The 21409-nt window shown below is 37.7% G+C and overlaps 1 protein-coding gene across 10 annotated transcripts in view; it reads right to left on the reverse strand.

Annotated features, from left to right (window-relative positions):
• The window catches only part of LOC6048199 (aryl hydrocarbon receptor nuclear translocator homolog), a 297606-nt gene that overhangs the window by 78139 nt on the left and 198058 nt on the right, over nucleotides 1–21409 (reverse strand). For 8 of the 10 annotated variants that reach the window (XM_038251173.1, XM_038251172.1, XM_038251170.1 and 5 more), the window contains one exon: nucleotides 10629–10789. In XM_038251173.1, the coding sequence (XP_038107101.1) occupies nucleotides 10629–10789 (161 nt within the window). The remainder of the gene's footprint in view (nucleotides 1–10628; nucleotides 10790–21409) is intronic. The other 2 variants (XM_038251171.1, XM_038251167.1) reach the window with 1 other exon arrangement.

Here is a 21409-nt window from a genome sequence, read left to right on the forward strand (position 1 = left end):
CCTGAATCCGGTTTGCTTTTGGAACCATCTCGGTAATTTCATACTCGAATTTTTTTTAGCATTCATTGAATTCGGAGTCGGATCAGAAACCAGACAATCAACTTACATCAGGAAATCAAGGTAATCAAAAAATTTCCTCAAGTTTAAGCCTTAATGTTTACCATCGTATAGTGTGAGATCATTCGTCATATGAGGGAGGATGACTTCAAATGATATTTTTATATTTTCAAAGAATTTCGAGGACTTGAGAATTCAAATGATGGGATGTTCTAGGTCATCTAAGAACGTTCTGATGTTTCAGTTGAGATGCTCTATGCCATCCGTAGACTCCCAGGAATTGTGACCAAAAGATTCCCATCGTAACGGGACATAGGACAGTGGTTATTACTTCAAGGATAATATGATGGGATTTTTGAGGTCATCCGTAGCATTCCGGGAGTCCGGCCTAACGAGGTAGATTGTTTTAGACTTGATATGATCAGAACTTGTGGGATTTACGAGGTTTCGCATTCGCATTCGCATGGAGATGGTGATCTTAGCGGGTTGCAGACTGGATTTCGTCATGTATATGTGATGATTGTCCAGCCAAAGTTGCTTAGAAATTGATTAAAGGGAATTAAAACCAATTCTACCAGAATAGGACAGGCAGCACCATGAAAGCCATCCATTGCCGGCCGCTCCCATCTCCACCATTCACCGGGAGAGGAATAAGGATTAGGAGCATGGGAAGTGTTGATGCTGAACTTACTTAGAAAAAGGTAACGAAACCGCAGGCTCTTTTTCCCAACCTTATTGTGGAAGAACTTGTGGGAATTACGAGGTTGTCCATAAACTCCCAGAAGTTTCCATAAATACCTGGATTTGGAATCTTCTTTGAATCAATTTGTTGATCCCAGTTAATCCGAACTGATCATTAAACCATACACAGAACCAGAATACGAATCTTGATTTCATCATCAATGCAATGTGAAAACAGATTTTGGGGATCTTTCGAAATAATTTTGGTAATTTCAAGTTAAGTTTTCCTGAAATCACATAATAAATATGTGTGAATCACTCCAGAGTCAAGATATCATTCTCGAAAAGTTCTTTTCTGTTTCACCCTAACGCAACCACCAGTGAAAGTGTGACTTTGTCGAGCATCTTCCACACCGAAGATAAGAACACCAAAATCCTCGTACGTCCTTGCCAGCAACAAAAAAACGAACCACCATCTCCGGCTGTGAAAATAGAAATAATACAGCATAAACGACTACTGCTGGGCATTTTTCTCCGTGTAGCTGTTTTTTTTTTGCTGTAGCGGGGGTGGATATAGTTTAAGGAAAAATGTGTTTCCTGCGCGATGATGATGATGATGGGGGAGGGAGAGAACTCCTCCTGCCCTGCCCAGCGGAGGGCGTGCGCGTGGGATAAGCTCTCTGTCTGGTGATATCATAAATCTTGGCGCTGTTAGATCCACATGACACCTATCGGGCAGTTTGAGAAATGTTTTGCCGGTTGCTTATTTTCACATGGTGGGTGCCGTTGTTTTTTCGAGGGATGCTTCCAGTTTAAGGTTAGCGATTCTGGGTGGTGTTTCGAAGGTTGAACTTTAAGATTAGTGACATACTTTCTCGTACTAATTTCGCTTTATTGTCTCACCCTCCACCTTTTCACTGTCCAGTCTACGAAACGGTACATTTTTTTTAGAAATTTAATTACTCAAATGCCTACGATGGTGCCGTTCATCCACTTTTCACAGACATTAAAATACTACAGCCCCATTTTATTTATGCCACATTCCTGGTGCGATGGCGTATCGTGCCTCCCCCTGGCCAGGATCCCCTGAAGAAACAGGTCAAACACGGAGGAGTAGACCGTGCACAGAGAAGTGAAAATTAAAAATAAAATACTTGAAAATCTTCCGGAGTCGCATTCCGGAGCCCGGACCCGTCGACCTCAAGGCGGAAATGGCAGCAAGGAATGCCCAGCACTTGGAAACACTCTATCCCACTTTAATGTAAATTATGCTGAATTCGAAATGTAATCCGGGGAATCCCTGGGACGAGAGCAGCCCGTGGTGCTAGCCAGGTCATAAATCATTTGTGAGGGAATTTTTTATTATTTTTCTATGTCCTTTTCCGACGTTCTGACTGGGGGTTCGCTTTTTTTTCGGTTGAAGCCAAAAGGATATGCGACTCTCCTGTGAGTATGTCTGGGAGACGTCGGAAGAAATCTACTCTGCTACAGGTCTTTTTTTTGCTACGTCCAAAACCCCCCCATGAAGCCGGCCAGATGGCACCAGGGAAAGGTAACTTCAAAGCTGGCAACACTGACTTCAAGAATTCCAAGACCGTAGTCGTCCCAGACTTCTTGGTGTAAGCGGAAAAAGATAAAAAAAAATAAAATTATGATAAATGAAGGTACTCTAATGGTCACATTTAATGATTTCGCTTTCAGTTCCACCTTCCTACCCGTTGGGTAGTGTCGGCGAACGTTGACGTACTACCGCAACCCTTAAAGTCACCATAAAGTGAAACGAAGGTTGGTTGGTTGGTCCACACATCTCTCTTCTCACCCCGGTAATCAATGTAATGGATTCCGGCCATCGAATTTCCCCTCCGCCGGCCGTTCCTAATCCTGGCATGTTTGTTTTCGCTTCCTGTCACCACCCTCACCTTAACCCAACTCTGGAAGCCGAAAGAAAAACACGGCGAAGATTGATGAAACTGGTTGCCATTTTCGCCAAAATTTACTACCAGCTTCGTGCCGCCCCTGGAGTCAAATAAACAATCGTTTTTGCGAAAGGAAATCAATTAACTGAGTTTAATGATATTTTTTTGGGGTTGGTTTTGGGTTGAGCAGGGGTTGGGCAGTGACTAGCCACGTAGCATTCGTTGGTTCTGCCTTTGGGACAAGTTGATTTGGAATAAGGTCGTGCGAAGAAGTTGACCACTTTTCCTGGCTTCAATTACGGGTTCGTGGTTTTCCGGGAAACAGAAAAGTTAAATGATTAACAAGGTAAGGTGGGGACAGGGTGACAACTTGGATGAAGATTTTTGCTTATATTTGATCTCATTCCAAGATTTTTTTTTATTTTTTCATCATATTTTCATAAACTTTTGAATTCTTTTACCAGACATGAAATCTAAAAAATAACAACCAATTAACATTGAAAAAAAATATCATTGAAGAAACAAAATTATGTTTTCGAAAATTTAAACAATTCATTTTTGATATCAACTAAATTCCGTAAAATCGGAGTCATTTTTCATTTTTATTTTTTGGTGCCTTTGACAACATTTTTTCTTATAAAATGACTTTTCAGAAAAAACAGGTAAACGTAAAAACTCAGATTTTTTCATTTAACTTTTCATCACTGTAAGTTGAAGTCTTACCCATCTTTTTTTTCAATTTGAAAAAAAAAAGAATATATTTCAGGGGCATCAATTGTACCGGACCTTTTTATCTGTTTGAGTATTAAGCACTGAATCCTGATTACACGGACTATTGTGTCCTAAAGATTTAGGATGGTACAAAATCTTGTAAAGAAGATATGATTTTTTATGAAAAAAGGTTTTTTTAAATTGAAATATTGGCAAACTAAATTTCGACAACCATTTACAGATAAAAATTAAATTTCAAAAATTTTATTAAACAAAATTTTAAAAATAATTTAAAGATGCAAAATTAAATATTCACTCAAAGTTAAAGTCTTAAGATTTTTTTTTTCATGGACATCTATTGTGCTGTAGTTTAAAATGGTGTAAAATCTTGTACAGGAGATTAGCTTTTTTGAAAAAAAAAATGTTTTCTAGAAAAAATGAAAGCATTGTCTAACCTAATTCCATAAATCTTTTTTTGGTGCAAAATAAAATTATAAAATATTGTCAAACTAAATTTTAAAAATCATAATCAGATGCAAATTTTTACTCGAAAAAGACTCAACAACTTTTTGGGTAAAGTAAACCTTTTTAAGTTCCAAAAAATTTCAATCTTCTACAATTTAAAACAACTTCAGGAAGCAGAAGCACCCCTCAAGAGCTGCAAAAGATTCCTTCACATTTATTTTTTTTACTATGTTGGTCGGACACTGGCCTGAAGCCTCTCAAAGTTAAATGTAGTGAAAAATTAGTTTTTCACAGTGTCATCTAATAAGCTCTCAATATCCAACTCGCGATATTTCGGAAACTATTGGTTTGAATCTCATTGTAAAAAAATACGCTTTAAAATGTTCAGCTTAATTTGCTAAATGACGTTTTAAAAACGTCCAAATTATGTGTTTTCAGTCCTTTCAAAAGGATAATTTTAATATCAATCATTTGATATTTAAAATCTAAAAAAGTATAAAACCTCAATTCTAGATTACTTTTTCAAAACAACCAATGCGCCATGTACATAGGACATTTTGAAAAAGTACGCGAGAATTTAAGTCAGACGCACTAACAAAATTCGAATGAAACTTTCAACTTTCGAGTATTTTTCGAGCGTTCGAGCGTTTCGAATATCTTAAAAAATACATTTCAAAGATTAATTTATAGTACACCTCAACCTCAAGAGAAATTGTCATTCTTCCAAAATTGTTACATTTACGAATTTATTCGTGAAACAATTTCATTTAAAAGAGTCTAGCTTTATTGTGAACCAATTTATTGATAATGCTTTTTAAAAAAATCGCTGGATGATGTGCAAAAATTGCCAAGCCCTCTGAGTTATTAAATATGCAATTTACTTAAATTTTTAATGTTTTGAAACTGTACATATATTGATTTTTTTTATTTGAAAGATTAAATATTTATTCAAACGCGAATCCTAAAATGAAAAAATATTATCTTTTTCAAAGCAGTAATAATGAAGATAAATTACTGTTTCGAATAAAGTCACCCCGGACTCTTATTTTCAATAAATAATTATGACGTTTTTTTTGCAGAAAAAGTTAAAAAAATGTATTGTTAAGGAAAGACACCAATAATAAAAAAAAATCTGGAATCAACTAAGAAATTATATTGAAAATAAAAAGTTTTTTTTCCAAATATGTAGTTTTTTTTTGTTTGCATATGATTTTGATATTTTGAAAAATTATGTTGAAATACATTTTATTTAGAATAAACTCATTAATTTTCTTTTCTCGATTACCATTCCTATTTTTCAAATTTGTCAAAAATACCAATGATTAGTTACCCTGTCCTTTTCCAAAGTTAGCTCGCCACTTTGTCATTGAAGTCGCCGGGAGAAAACTTTTACCTCCCATTGTCCGGTCCGGTCGCGTGGCCCTGTCGGATCTCGGTAAGACTTTTCCAACTGGCAGCCTTGCTCCGTTCAGCCCAGCGACGTTCAGTAAATTATGTCAATTGGAATCAAGTAATTCAATTTGGAAGCGCACAAACCGGCCGCAAAAGTTCGACGACTCATCGATGATCGCTGATGAGTCCGAGTCCTTCCACCGGGGGAGAGGATATTAAGAATGGCGTGGGTTTTTTGGTTTGAGGCCCACGCGCGCGCTCCGATTAAATTGCTTACACACGGGGCCACAGAAAGGTGAATTCAATTACTTGTTTTTTTTTTGTTTGGGGCTGGAGCTGAGTGAATTAAAAATCCACAAAATTAAAATTCCAAAATAATGATTTATCTGCGAGCTTCGCTCGCAACACCTTTCCAGCGGGGACGTCTCAATTTACGGCACCTTCAGCCGGATGCAAGGAACACATTAGTTCCCCTCTCGTTTTTTTTTTTATTTCGGGGAAAATGTGGTGGAGTTCGAGACCAAAAAAATCGCCGCACTTAATAGGTACCCCTCGGGGGATCCAATAACCGGGACCTGGAAACATCCAGTAGCCCACAAGAGAGTAACAAAAACAACCCAAAAACAGTGAAGCGCAGGAGCAGCACCAGAAACTGCTCCTCATTTAAATTTATATCCCCTATTAATCTTTGGCCAAAGTAGCTGCCCTCGGCCGACGACGACGAGGAGCCCAAAAAGCAGCAGCACCCAGAAATTAACGATCGCTCGTTAGATAACACAACAGAACCAAGTCGTCCTGGAGTTGAAGTTGCCCCTGCATAAGTCCAGAAGCCAGGTCTTAACCTCTATCGCGTTCCAATATCGCGAGAAGTAGCCCTTTTGAAAGTGGGTGGATACTCCTTCTGGAATTACACCCCCACAACCACTGCTTTTGGTCTGATCCCTCCAAGAATTATGGCAGAATTAAAACAGTCTCCCCGAAAAAAGAGGCCAAGAAGAACTCACTGTCAATTGATTAAATTATTATGATGAGAAATGGCAAAGTTGTTCCCCGAAAAAAAAAAACAGTAAAACACTGGCAAGTCCCAGCGAAAACTTCACAGCAGACACAAAGTCATTATTTTAACTGGTGTAGAGATAACGATAATAATTAGAAAAAAAAGAGTTGGTCCTGCAGGTCGCGAGCGCAGCGCAGCCAAAAGTTACCACCGCCATCGAGATCTACGTAGTTATAAATTCTCCGCTAATTATTTGAATAAATTATCCATTTCTTCTCCCTTCAACCATCCACGCCCCCCACAAGTCGTCGTTCTACTTCTCCTAGAGAGGTTGCGAAGAACAAAAAAGAAAGTTCTTTACGGCCGAGAGAGAGAGGGAGGACGAATTCTGCGGATAAAGTTGTCGCGTTGAAAACTTTCGCGCGGGGGATCAAGCTCCCGAGGAGAACCGTTTCGCTCTCTCATCTAGCATATTTTAATTTCATATAATATTTAAAGAATTTTGAGGGTCCAAACAGAGTGAAGAGAGAGAGAGAGAGTTAGAAAGTGCGAATGGGAGGAGAGGGTCATGTACGTTGTGTCGGTGAACTTTTAAGAGGGTTGAAATAAATTATGGGAAAATAAATAACAAAAGTTTTTCTCATTTTCACCTCAGGATAATGGGAAAGTGAGAGGAAGGAGGGGAAGATTAGAGAAAAGTTTGAGCAGAAATTCAGAGGAAATTTACATCAATTTCTTAGAACAAATATAAGAGAAAAATTGGAAAAAAAAACTTTTAAAAAATGTTCATTTCCCAGATCATAAAAACCATTCCTATAAAAATCTCAAACTAAGAAAAAAATACAAAAATTAAAAAATGTAACAAATAAAAAGATACGCATAACATGTTAAGCTCATAACAACAACCAAATATTTCGATATCAATTATAAAAAAAAAAACAAATAAAAAAAAAGCAAAAAAGTAAATAAATGAAAATTGAAACACGACAACCATAATTCAGTCATGAAAATGAACGTTCACATTTGTTTTTTTTTTGAGTTAAAACAAATAATGGCAACCTTTTTAAGCCATGTTAATTAATAACAACAGTGAATATGATTATTAATTCATAATTATTAATTGATAATAAAAAATATGATATTTTTTCTGTACAAAAACACTGAATTTCGTTTCAATTTTAAATTTTGCAAAAAAAAACTTCTTTTGTAGTAGAAATTTATACAAATTGTTGCGACTCTTGAAATTTTAAGAATTTAAAAAATGTTATTTGTTAAAATCTGTGTTTATTAACAAAAAAAACTGACTTATAGTGAAAACCAATACAAAATTTCACGTTATTTATTTGTAGCTACAAAAAATATGAGTTTTTTTAAATGTGGTATTTTGTGAAAAAAAAATAGTAAATAAATTTCTGAAGTAGTGAAAATTTAAACAAAATTCCGCGTTATTAAATATAATTGTTAAAAATTATCAATAGTTTAGCATGAAATTTTTTTTGAGGCCTTCAAAATGTAAAAAATTCATTTTATATCAAGTTTTTGTAATTCGACCCTGGTCGAGAGGGGTGAAAAAAGAAAAAAATATTCAAATGTTAAGCCTGATTATTGATATTCTTAAATATTCGCAATATTAATTAATTAATAATTAATTAAATTAATTCATGGAAATATTTTCTTTCTTGAGCTTTTACGTCTTTCATCGATCTCCATAACTTAAAAATTTGTTGGAAGATTTATAAGTCTTCATGTTATTAAAAATGCACAAACAATTTATGCTGAATAGCGAATTCACATTTTAGTATTTTTTTTTGTCCCTGATATTTTGAGGAAAATTTAAAAGAAAAAACGGAATCGACGTAACACCTTATAATGTGGCCCTCTTAAACCTTGCGGTTTCGTCAACGGATCCACAGGCGTGTATCGTTCTTTTTGCGACAAGACTCCGCCTCCCGGGTCTCCTAAGTGTGAAGGTATGGGCACGGGGAGAGGGCACCGAATACCTATATTTACACTTAGAATTAGACCTCTGGATTGTGAGTCCAGTGCGCGGTCCGATTGATCCACACAGGCAGACATTTAAAATTTAAAAGAGGTGGGGACAAAACTTGAAACAAAGTTGACTATAGTCCAGATTTGATTTTCCGAAGCCTCGATTATCCGAAGTTTCGGCTATCCAAAATTTGATTATCCGAAGGTTTGTATGGGACTTCAGATAATCCAATCACGATCCATTTTTATTTCATTTAAACAAAATCATGTTTTTAACATCAAATTTGAGTCATGCAATACTATTTCAGTCCAAATTGAATACTTTATTGCCTATTAAATTACAAAATGCATTTAAAAAAAATCATCACCACCATTTTGACCGCCATCTTGGATTTAAAAAAATACTTTAGCTTAGGTCATACTTAGGCTTGAAAATAAAAAAAAAAGACATTTTTTTCCTGATTCAACTACCCGAAGCGGAATTTTTCCGTGGCCTACGAATAATCGAGTCGGGACTGTACTGTCAACAATCTGTAAAACATATTTTTTCAACTTATTTATGGTCAGGTAACTTCAATGTATTATATAAACTTTTGAAAAATTTGATAAATGTGATGTTCCCTATTCAATGGTCACTCAAAAAATTTCAACATTTTTTTGCACTTTCAGTTTTAAATTTTTTAAATTCAAGATCACAGATATATGGCAGACAAGAAATAAAAAAAAAAAATCGTGGATTCTTAAAAAAATATGTAGCAGATTAACACTACATTGTCACTTAGATTTAGTTGATCTTAATCTTAAAATGGTTGAAAATCTACATAAACTTGTAACAAAAAAAAAAAAAAAAAAAACAAAAATCCAGCGATGAACACTTTAAATAAAATTTGAAATGACTTTATAATAAATCAAAATAATGTATTATAAAAATCATCAATAACATCAGAAAATTTAAATTTAGCTATTGAGCATTTAAAAAAATGCAGTCCACATTACTATTTATTTTACTATCAATTTAAAAGAGTAAAAAAAGGGATTATCGGACAAAAAGATAAAAAAAAATCAATTGTTATGCGTATAAGGCAAAGAAAAAAATTTCCAATAAAATGCATTAAAATTTATATAAAAACTCTGGATTTAAAAAAGTTCCACATTTTCTTTAACGAAAATTCTTCTACCAAAAAGCTTCCAACGACCTCCACCAAACAACAAAAGCTGTACAACTTTTGCGCTCCCAGAAAAAAGTGCAGCCCAACTTTTCCACCCAGTTTGCAGCGCACTCCATCATCCGCCCGACGTCATAACAAATACAAAAAGAAGGAGTAGTTTCCACAGTAGCAGCAGAGGACGCAAAAAAACCTAAATAAATAAACTGACAAAAACGGAAAAAGAATGCAGTCAAACCCTACACACAGACACTGACACTGCTGGTTCTGTGGCTGGTGGTTGAGCGACCTAGTACATATACATTTTTTTTTGTTATTATAATCACAATAATTTTATTGCAGCATTTCTGTATAATTACAGACTTTTTTTATGCGCCTCATCACAGGGGGGTGGGCCGGTGGTGACGCAAGCACCAGGACAAACTTTGTTTGCTCACAGGATCTTGGAGAGAGGGACGTCAAAGGGACACCGTTACTGTGTTTGGTCATTACCTCGTAAAAACTGGCTACTAACAGTGTGGTTGGTCTCTAAAATTGTACGCAGACTATGGCCGATGACGACCGGCGGCCCCCATTAGTTAATGGACAATATTACTTAGCACAAGCAGGTGAGTAATGATTATCACCGTGAATAAAAAGGAGGTGGATGTACTGCTCTGGTAGTTCTGTATTTTTTAGATGATCTGGAGTACAAAAGTTACCCGCTTATGTCGTTAATAAAATATGATTTGAAAAAATTAAAATCATTTTTTAGGACTTATTGAAAAAAATAGACAACAAATTTCGTCATCCACTACCAAAAACATGCACCGGATTAAGCAGCAAACAAACCCGAACAAAAACAACAAACTCTATCACCGAACTTGTCTTGTTTTTATGAGCATCTCACATTTATTTCCGGAGTCGTTAAATTATTCGCCGGGCCGAAAGCCAGGGCGTCAAAAGTTTTATTTTCTCATTTTCCGGTGAAATGACTTTTCCTCACTTTTCTGACGAGCGGGGTCTTCTTCGTTGGATTAGCAAAAAACAGCGAAGAACAAACCAGAAAACCCGTAAATAAAACTTTAATCAGATTATCATAATTCCTGCCGGACCCCGGGAACACCGCGTAAACAACACGGCTGTCAAAGTCGTTAAAAATTTGTCTCATTTTTTTGTGTTTTTCGGGTTGGGGAATTATTTTCACCTCGTAGCTTAGAACAAATCTGTTTATGACTAATTTTTACGATCATGTTGTCGGGGGTTTGTACTCACCTCGTAACGCCTTCATGTGCGCCACCGCCATCCGCAGGATCGTCAGCTTGTCCGGCTTCCGGGCGAGGGCACTGCAGGTCGGGACCATGTCCGAGAGCTCCGTGATGTAGGCGGTCATTTTGTTTCGCCTCCGCCGCTCGATCTCGCAGTGGTTTTCTCTACTGCAAAATGGGGAACCGTAAAAAGTACGATTGAGGAAGAAAATTGTGGGGGAAAAGAACGAGAAGAAGAAGAAGGTGTTACAAAACAAAACAATTGGTGCGAAATGGTTCGGTGCGATGAAGTCAGTGGAAAATTGGTGGAAAATTTGGTGAAATTTTCCCCAGGTTTCTCCAGTGTGATGCTAGAAGCGTGATGCGTTTGTGCTGGAGATAAATTGGTAGGAAATTTGAGCAGACTCCATTACAATACCGACATCAGGGGTGACATTGGGTCATACAAATTTCAGCATTTTTGTATGACTCAATCTCACCTTCCCTGACCGAATGTCACTTTTGATGACGGTACCTTAAATCTTGTTTACCCCTTCAAATTATTTTAATTAATTATTATTTTTGAACAGTTATTTTAAAATTAAAGAAAATGTAATGACAATAAATTAAAATAAACTTTAGTTTAATCGAATTGAACACGGAAAAAGTCGACTCCTGGAATTGTGAATTGGGTTTATGAATAAGTTCCTTCGTGGTTCTCACATTCATGAACAACAATGCACGATAACGAATATTTATTTTTTTCAGTGTAGAATAACATCAACAATGTTACCAAATCTGTTTGTAACATTGAAGTCAATCTTTTGAAATATTGAATACACTCAACCTCCGGAGGTTGGTCACTTTTACGTTTGACACTTTTTTAGTTTGTACCCCGTTGGTTGGTCAAAGTCAAACTAAAAATTGACGAACTGTCACTTTTTACACGGCACTCACACACACTATCAAAACAAACGTTTGGTAGTGTGTGTGAACTCCGTGTAAAAGGGGTGTCAAACTAAAAAGTGACACCGTTCGTTTGACAACAGCTGGTGTCAAACCTCCTTTTGAAAATGAATCAAAATAAAAAAAATCGAAACCTATTTCATTCAAACAGCAGAAAATTGACATAACACTTGCAGCAATACTTATATCCTTGAAAAATACTTATCAAAGTTCTCTTTTTTTTGCTCTGGTTTATTTTTGTTACTTGTTTTTCAATCCGCAAAAAATCAGAATCATTTAGAGTTTTTAAATCATTTCCCTTATACAAAATTTTGTGTTTAGCAAAGCTTTAGTTTATCTTTTGCAACAAACTTGAAAAAAAATAGAAAACCGATCTAAAAAAAAACTTATCTCACTCGAACCATGCATCTCAACAGACAAATCGAATTGTTTTTTTGGTTTATTTTAATTTTTTTCAAATATTTATTTTAAATACAAATAATGCATCAAAAAGAATCTTTATTTCTTTTCATTTTGACCTTTTACGACCATTTATTCAATAAAAGGAAAAACAGGAAACATTCGAAAAATGAGATTTTAAATCCACGCAACATTTTGGTAAAATTCAAAGTTATAGTTTCTTTGTCAAAAAGAAAAATAAAAAGCACATTGAATCGCATTAAAAATTCAAAGCCATATAGAAATCCAAACAGTTGTAATTGCAAGGCAATATAAATAATGCTTAAAATATTGAAAGAAAATCTCAAAATAATAATAATACTCTGCAATTTATATCCTTCTTTTGTAAATACTGAACATTTCAAAAAAGCATGTAAGACGAGGTATACCATACACCATACATTTTCCAAAAAACCTTTAAGAAAAGATAGTTTTTCTACAAATTTAAAATTAAAAACAACTTTTATTTGTTTGTAGTATTAAGACCAGGGTTGTTAAAATATCAAAATATCAGCTCTCAGCAACTACAACTATCCCGCCTGAATATTCATGCCTCAAATACAACTGCTCTTCTCTCTTCATTGAAACTCTCAGCGCCGAACATAGCCGAACACGTTTTCGTGCTTGCCCACTCGCGATTGACATTTTCCTTTTCTCTCTCATTCCCGCCTCCACGATCATCCTACCGCAAAAGCGTTTAACCACAAAAGCCGCCACAAAACCAATTTCGCAAACGCAGTTTGACGGGACGTCATGTGTGGTCGGATCCTAATCGCCATCTCGCGTTCTCTCATTGCAGTTTTTGGAGAGATTGAGAGACTCAGCGGTGAGAGCGCATAGTCGGGGTAAAGGGGAAGAGTGATAGAGAGAGAATGACATCGCTGGGAATCACGAGACACAAGAAGAGATCTCACAAGCTATAGTGACGGCCACTATTGTCTCGGATATTTTTGGTGCAGAGATAATCTATTGATAGCTTTTTTATCACTCATTTGCAACACTGATTAAGACCTTTATTCTTTACAGATATTAATATTTGATTTTTAATAAAAAAAAAACAATTTAACTTTAAATTTATAAGAAAGTAATCTTAAACTACTTTCCAATTTATACTAACGCGGAGAAAATATCGAAATTAAACTAAATGTCGAAACAAAAAGAAAAACAAGCAAAAAAGACAAATGAAATGCATTTTCTTCTGTTCAAAGAATAAAAGAACAGCTCAATAAAAAAAAATAGAAAACTTATCTCAGTCGAACCATACATCTCAACTGACAAATAATATTGTTTATATTTTGTTTTAAAAATATTACGATTGAATTTATACTACTTAAGTTCCTTACACAATTCACCTTGTAAATCATTTTGAATTTTGTTTTTCGTAAAATATTCTTTCAATTTTTTCAACTAAGTTGGCAAAAATCTCTTTTTGAAATTCCTTTGTGAAATTAATTATTTTTCCTGTCATTCTCGCATAACAAAAAGACTTTCTTTTCTCTACTACAAATAAAAGTGTCGAAAAGTTGTACTTTTCGATACAAGTGCAAAAAAGTTCTACTTTTCATCACTGAAATGGGTGCTGAAAAGTAGAATTTGTGTCGAAGTGTTAAACATTCAGTATTGTTTTGATTTTATCGGTGAATTGACTAAAAACTGTTGAATGGAACTCGTTGCAAAACGGGATTTTTTCAGCATTCGTTGTATTTATCCTACTTCTGATACATCCTGATGATATTTCTACATTTCTAACTTATTATGATTTTTGGCCAGCTATAACAAAAATGATATGCTACTAAGTGTCCGGAATTCGAATCATGACGTTATCGAAATATTTTTTCATTTATCCCCTAAAGGACTGTCCACAATTTGCAACAAAGTTTGACTTTTTTTACAATCACCTTGTTGCGTTTGACAATTTTGGAATAAGAAGAAAACAACCTCCTTCGTTGCTGTGCACTCTTAAACCGGATTGTTGATCCAATCTTTTGATCTCCAATCATCGAGATCGCCTGGCCACTTTCCATTTTTCCACCGCAAAATTATGTGCGAACATCACAATTTGTGCCAGGACTTCCCCATATCTTTCCCCCGATAGGTATCGACGACCACCGCCGCCAATTGATTGTTTTGTGTAAATAATAACTCTAAATTGAACTTAATTCCTCGACCATTACAGTCAATCCCCGGCAGTGGAGTTCCCCCGGGCTGATTTGGGAGGGGGGAAATAACGACTATGACCACGAAGTGGGTTCAAGAGGGCACCTCCAGCAAAAGGGTTCTTCGGGGGTTGTGGAGGGTGGGCGCCCATGAAATGAATCATAAATATAGAGGAATTCATAATCGTAAAAAATAAGAGGAAAAACTGCACGGAGCGAAAAAAGTGACCCAGGGAAAAACAACGAGCTTTGGAGTTATGGGGCGGCGGCCACTCTAGAAGCCGCTGCCGGGCCCGGGATTTGGGTATGTGGGAAAAATAAAGCACCGAAATGACGTAATCTTCTCAGGAGGGAGGCAGCAAGCAGGCAGGCAATCCCGTGTGCGATATCAAAAAGACCGCAGTGTATCGTAATAATAATAACAATTATTGTTATTGTTATTTTACTTTACTTTTTTTTCATCTTTTATTGCCGAACGATTTGAAAAGCGGCTCGCGGTGAGGCGAATCAAAGTAATACCACAGAAAGAAAATGGAAAAGGATTGATTTCACATAAAAATACATGAAGGCTTGCAGGAAAGTAAGTGCCCTCATCGAAGTTGTACGCCGTGTGTCTCTGCCGGTGGTGGATAGGGAAGAAGGTTTTCCCTCCTGCCATTCTCTGCTAGCTGGAAAAGCGATTTTGCAGTCGAAACAATCAAACCGGGCAATTTATAATCGACCGTGAGTGTCTCACAACATGTGACGAAGAAAAAGGGTCTGCAGGGGACACTGTAAAAAAATAAAATTGAATTTACAAAATTGGAAATGACACTCACAAAAATTACAGGAATAATTTCATATTTAAACAATTCAGGGGAAAATAGCTTTAAAAGAAATGTGCACATTTTTTTCAGTGCACACTCATTCCTGAACGATTTCGCTAGTTTCTGCCTTTCAGCGCCGCTGCGTATGAATTAATAAACGATTTCGTTTCGCTATCGAAAAGGTGTGACCCGCAATCGAATAAAATTATTGAGTTATGTCGGTTAGTTAGAGACAACGCGCACACACACACACTGAACAGTCTTCAAGGGGCGGGAAGGTAACGAGAATTGCAAACGCGATGCGCACCATTAAGCAGGGGGAGGTTGGAGGGTGCCGGCTGTCAAATTCATTAACATGGTCAATCAACAAACAAGTTGGTTGTTGTTGAAACACACACTCACCGACAAATGGTTCGGTAAACAAAGTCAAGGAAACAAAGGTAGTGAAACAACAACAACAAAAAATCGAAAGTGTACAGACGATGAATGAAAATTGAGAGTAATTAACCATTAACCGCGTGCAAACCGAGGTTTGTGGACGGTGGTTGATTGACAGGAGTGGAGCAACTGAATTGAGCTAATTTAATTAATTTTAGAAAGCAATTCATGAGTGAGGGTTTTAACAGGTCCAACCTTCCGTTTTAGATTTAATAAACTTTGGTTAAAGATCACAGTCAAATTGACTGATGATGAAATCCAGACTCAACTTTTAGGCCGAGGATTGCTGCCTCACTAAAAATCGTCTACGTGTATCAAACACGTTTTGAATATGAACACTGCTTCAGAAAAAAAGGAATAAATTTCACTTACGATGATAACAATAAAAGTAGCATCCAACATACATTGTCAAACTTACTTGAAATCACGATGTACGGTGGTCATCTTCCCTCCTAAAAAAAATAAAAACAGCTCCAGTAACCCCGTGAACTCTCCGCTCATTGTTGTTACGTACTTGCCCCATAAGTAAATCGCATAAGCAGCGAAATTCTCACGGCATTATGAGCACGAGCTGCCTCCGGGCAAATACAATAAATTTCTCTCCCGATCCCTGCTTCTTTCCAAACTCCCCCAACTCCAGCGAATATGTGGATGTCTGGACGCGACTCTATGGGTTCTCCGCTGTGCGCGCATGAACGAACTTACTTATTGGTTATTACAACTTCTTCAGCTTGCGCGTACTGCGCGCGTTTAATTTTCCATCGTTTCTGATTTAGCTCATCTTCTCCCGCGGTCTAAAGACACGGTAAGAAGAGTTGGCGGGTTACTGCATCCTCAAGATATCACTGTCCCCTCGCTAAAGTCTTCGTCTCGGACACAAATGAGCTCCGATTTCATCTCGAACTTCGAACTTCGGCAAAGTGTCCAACCTCGTCCCAATCTGTTAGCGGACTCAACAACCAGGTTGAACCGAGTTGAACGACGACGATCTACAATGTAGAGAGACCTCGAGAGGTTCAGCGAAAATGCGAGCACCTTAAGGTAGCCGTTAAACGTCTGTGTACACACGCTGGTTTGAGGGGTAGGAAGGGCCGGGGCAGTTTGCGCGAAGTGGTTGTTAAACCGATTATAAGCAGAAGGTTCTTCGGGGAAGACGACTTCAAGACCGAAGCCAGAGAAAGGCGCAGAGCGCATAATTATTTATGTGTTATTAAATGCAGCGAATATTTGTGCAGCATTCCGGGCCGGGCTACCTCGTACACGAGAGGGGTTGTTTTTCGAAGGTTTTTCATGCTTGAAGATTGCGGTGGAGTCGGCTGCAACCGATACTTAATTTAATTAATTTACTCGAGTACACCTTCAGCGCAAAGTTCGTCCAGCTCCGGATTACCTAAGCCAAGAAGACAAAGCGATTACTTGAAAGCTATTGTCCTTCAAACGAAATCAATACATCCGGGGATGAGTGCGGATAGAAGAAGTAGAAGTACCTCTTCGAAAATCGACGGCGTGTGCCATTTCAATACGTTCATTAAGCACACGATCCAGACGATGCGCACCGTAATGGACGATCCTATTAACATTAATCACCGGTGCATTACAGTTAATTGCTTTTCCCGTCAGAGCCCGGCCAGCAGCAGCAGACTCTTTCCCCGTTTTGGACAGTTGGACTGCGCCGCCGACGGCGGCGGCTCGCGTGTGGAACTGCGCCTGATGGCTCTGTTTGAGTCGGGTGGTAGTGAGTCGTTCAAGGATCATTGGCGGTGTCAATCGCAAGAAACGAGACGCGTAATTGATTGGGGTTTTGGAAAGGGGATTTTCAGACCTGATATCAGAGTCCGGATACTGTTACGTTCGTCTTGATCATTGTCCTAAAATACAAAACTAAAAATATGATCAACGCTTGAATTGTACCAGGATCACGAAGATTCTAATTCATATCTATACCAAAAATCAAGTATAATATCATCTATAGAATCCATTAAAAAATCAAGTATTACATCCTGATACTCATCTATACGAAGGAACATGCATAAGTTCGAATGCGCTTAATACGAATAAGTATAAGATTTTAATACGTAAATCACGTGTAAATTACTATTACGAATCTTTACAACGAATCTAATATAAAATCTAATTTTAAACTTTTACAAAGAATCAAGCATAATGTCTCAATACGAATCTGTAAAAAAATCAAGAATAAGATCCAGATCTCAATATGAATCTATACGAAGAATGACGTGTGAAGTTCGTGAAATCGTAGATCTAATAATAAGATCAAGTATTACATCCCCCTATGAATTTATAGGAAGAATCAAATACGCAACTGTACGAAGGATCAAGTATTAGATCCTTATACGAATGAAATATTGATCCTGTTTATAAGAATAAATCATATGATTCCACTATGAATCAATACGAAGAATCAAGTATTAGATCTTGATTCATATATGTACGAATGATCAAGTATAATATCTTATACGTATCAATACAAAGGAATAAGTATAAGATCCCAATACGATTCTCACTGAGAATCACGAATCTATACTACGAATCTAGTATAAGATCTAATGTCGAATCTATACATAGAATCAAACATAAGATCCCAATAAGAATCTATAAAAAGAATCAAGAATATGATCTAGATCTATACGTATCTATACGAAGGATCACTTGTATTATTCGTGTTCTCGAATCGAGTATAAGATCCCAATGAGAATCTATACAATCAAGAATAACATCCTAATACGAATCTTAAGAAAGAATCCAGTATTTGTTCCTAATACGCATTTTGATCCTATTACTATGAATTTAGCGTGTGATTCTAATGATCCTTATAAATCAAGTATTAGATCTGAACACTCATTATACGAAGGATCAAGTATTAAGTTATCAAGTTTAAGATTCTTATACGATTCTATACTAAGCCTCAAATGTGAGGTGGTAATATGTGCCAGACCCTGTACCACGTAGACTGTCCGTTCCGAAACCTTATCCGGACGCAAAGTGCAGTAATTGTTCCCAGTCCGCTCGTAGCCAATTTGCCTCCTCATCGGTAATCAACTCGGACCTTCATTATTCCGGTGCTTCGAACCCCGCACTTTGACGCTGTCAAATCGGTCAAACCTATTGTTTCACTTCACCTTCGCAAACACTCTGTTGCTATCCGTAACCCGACCATGTTACACTTTGTCCCATCGCGCGGAGATTCGCGTTTCGCGGCCCATATATAATCACACCAGCCGCCGACCGGCCCAACCGCCCGACCGGACTAATACGTGTGATTTGCATAAGGCAACATGAAATATCCATTATTCAAAAAAGCACCACTGGTCACCTTCCCGGTGAGTAGGTGGACGTCCGAGGTTTGGTGGAAATATAATCAAACACCAAAGCTCGACAATTGCCACTGGAAAATCTGCACCACGGGCGAGGCTCTTGCATGGTGCCATTCTGGAAGGGACGACGTAAACATTCCACCGGCCGGCGCGCGCGATTGCAACCGTCACGACACATGCTGTTTGCGTGTGTGTGTGTTTGGGTATGGAAGTCCTCAATGTCCGGGCGGTGCTTACAATGAATGGGGCCTTGTTATTGCGCCCCGCAAGAACGGAACTATACTAGCAAAGGAGGAAGGAGTTGTTGGCAGCTTGGGTGCAGTTTTAACGTATGACCGGCGTTGATGCAGTGCGAGGGGTTACTCGATGGTGGTCAATTAGTGGGGTAGCGCAGGTTGAATGGGTTCTATGGAGTATGCTGAAGATCTTGGATGGACTGTTGTCGTAGGTAGTTCGGATTATATTAACAGTAATAGTTTAACCTGATTATATGAACATCCTGGTACAAAAACATTGTCTAACATAGGAAGTCCGGATGCTTCAGTGTGATTGTATGGACTTATTGGGATAGTCTGGACTCTTTAAACTGCCTTATGCAGGCTAAATTCTTGGGTCGGACTATCTGTAAAGTATGTTAAACAGATCGTATTCGATGGACTACTGTCCATCCGGATAGTCCGGATTCAAGAACTTATTAAAATAAATCCGAATGGTATTAACTACCTGGCTAGTCTAACTCTACATATTGCGCCGTTCAATTAAGGTTTTGATGAATACTCAGTGTAAATCAATGTGGATAACTAGAGTAGGCCGTAAAAATTTACATGTAATCCGGATTATATGAACTATCTTTGGTAATCCGGATGCTATTCAACTATTTCTATGATACTCTAAAGAATACTTGGAGTTACTCGGACTCTATGAAATACCATGCTGATTCTAAGTAATATCTAAGTTTAGTCCAGATCATGTCAAGATGTATTACCATGATAGTCCGGACTTAATAAACTACCTTAGTTAATCCTAACTGTATGAACTACATGGATAGTCCGGAGTACGAAGTCAAAATCTATGAAATACTTGAAGTTACAGTTTTCAATTGTGAAATTACCTTAGGTAGTCCAGAAATTTGGATTATCTAGAATCATCCGAATTCTATGAATTGCAGAGATTCCTCCAACAGAACTTCCTCCAACAGTTTAAACCATTCAAGGACCCCTCGTTTCAACCCGCTTCATTCCACGGCTACCGGTTTGACGGACGACCTAGACCCGGCGAGCAATACTGTTGCGCCTACCTCCGTCGGCGATCCACGCCGCCGGGGAGACCCGGTACCGCACACACTGCATAATCCAATTGTTTGTTATTTTCCCTGGAAAACCCCGTCCAAGCTGTTATCACGGACCCACGTGGCGGGGTGAGGTGAGAAATAAACACTCTTGCATGCAACTTTGCGCTACATGGTCGTCGCGACCTAAGTCAACTGGGAGGGAGGAGGAGGAGAAGCAGGTGTGCGGTGCACGCCACACATGCAACAAGAATGACCAACAACCCCCGAGAAATGCATATCGGAGTGATTACCATAATCATTGGTGTATTGCTCGGGCGATGGCGTGCGCGGCCCAACCAGGGTAGACCCTGGAAGTGAGTTGATGTGACCAGTGGCCACTACCGGTTATAATTGATTTGACTGGTACGGGAGTCCTCGTCCTACGTCGGGGTGGGAGAGTGAGGTCGAGTCCTGAGTTCTGATTCATGTACTGCACAGGAACCAAAAGTGGCCATAAATTAATGACAACGATTATTTTTCACCGCACCGCGCTGCCGCAGGGCAGCTGGGTGGGATATTTGGGTCACCTCGTACGGTACGGAGGAACTTGTTACGCGAACCCCCGACAAAGGTAGAGGGTAATGCATACTAATTTCTTTATTTATCTTTACTTTCAATTAATCCGAAGGCAAACTCATTACGGCGAAAGTTTGACTACACACTAGCGTCACTACAGCGTAGCCAACATGTCTACATCGACACGTACTGTCGGTAAAACCTATTAGAAAGGGATCTTCTTCAAACTAGTGGAAGGAGTTACGGACACACACACGTTTCGAACACATCATCATCATCATCATCACCCATCCGACGACGGACGAGGACGAGCTCATCAGCATCCTTCCGGAGAGTCCTTTTTAAATTTCCTCTCTCGGGTTCGAAGCTGGTTGGAGGGGGAAGGGGCGATGGAGATGTATCCTGTGAAGCCACTTTTGACAGGGTGTCGACTTGAACTCAATCTCGAATAAAGATATTTTGAAATATTATTCTTGAATCAATCTGTCAACGTTAATAATAGCTTCAATTCCCATAAACAATATCAAAAATCAAGGAGCGAAGAATAAACATAATATTTAAGTTCTCTTCAAAAGTTAACATGTGGCAATCAAACGCGCTCACTTTTAGAAAGAAACTTTCTTGATGTTTCTATCAATTGCCAATTTTATTCTTTGTCATAAAGTTGCATAGTGCATAGTAAATTGTTCAACAATTCAAATTTGGGTTAGAATATTTTTCAGAATTTTTAATTATTATTTTTTTAAATAAGCAGTAAAAACGCCTCTAATGAACGTTGCCTATAAATAAATCTGTGTTGAATAAGTCAAATACATGTACAAAGA

Source organism: Culex quinquefasciatus, chromosome 2 (assembly GCF_015732765.1).
Source record: "Culex quinquefasciatus strain JHB chromosome 2, VPISU_Cqui_1.0_pri_paternal, whole genome shotgun sequence".
NCBI lineage: Eukaryota > Metazoa > Arthropoda > Insecta > Diptera > Culicidae > Culex > Culex quinquefasciatus.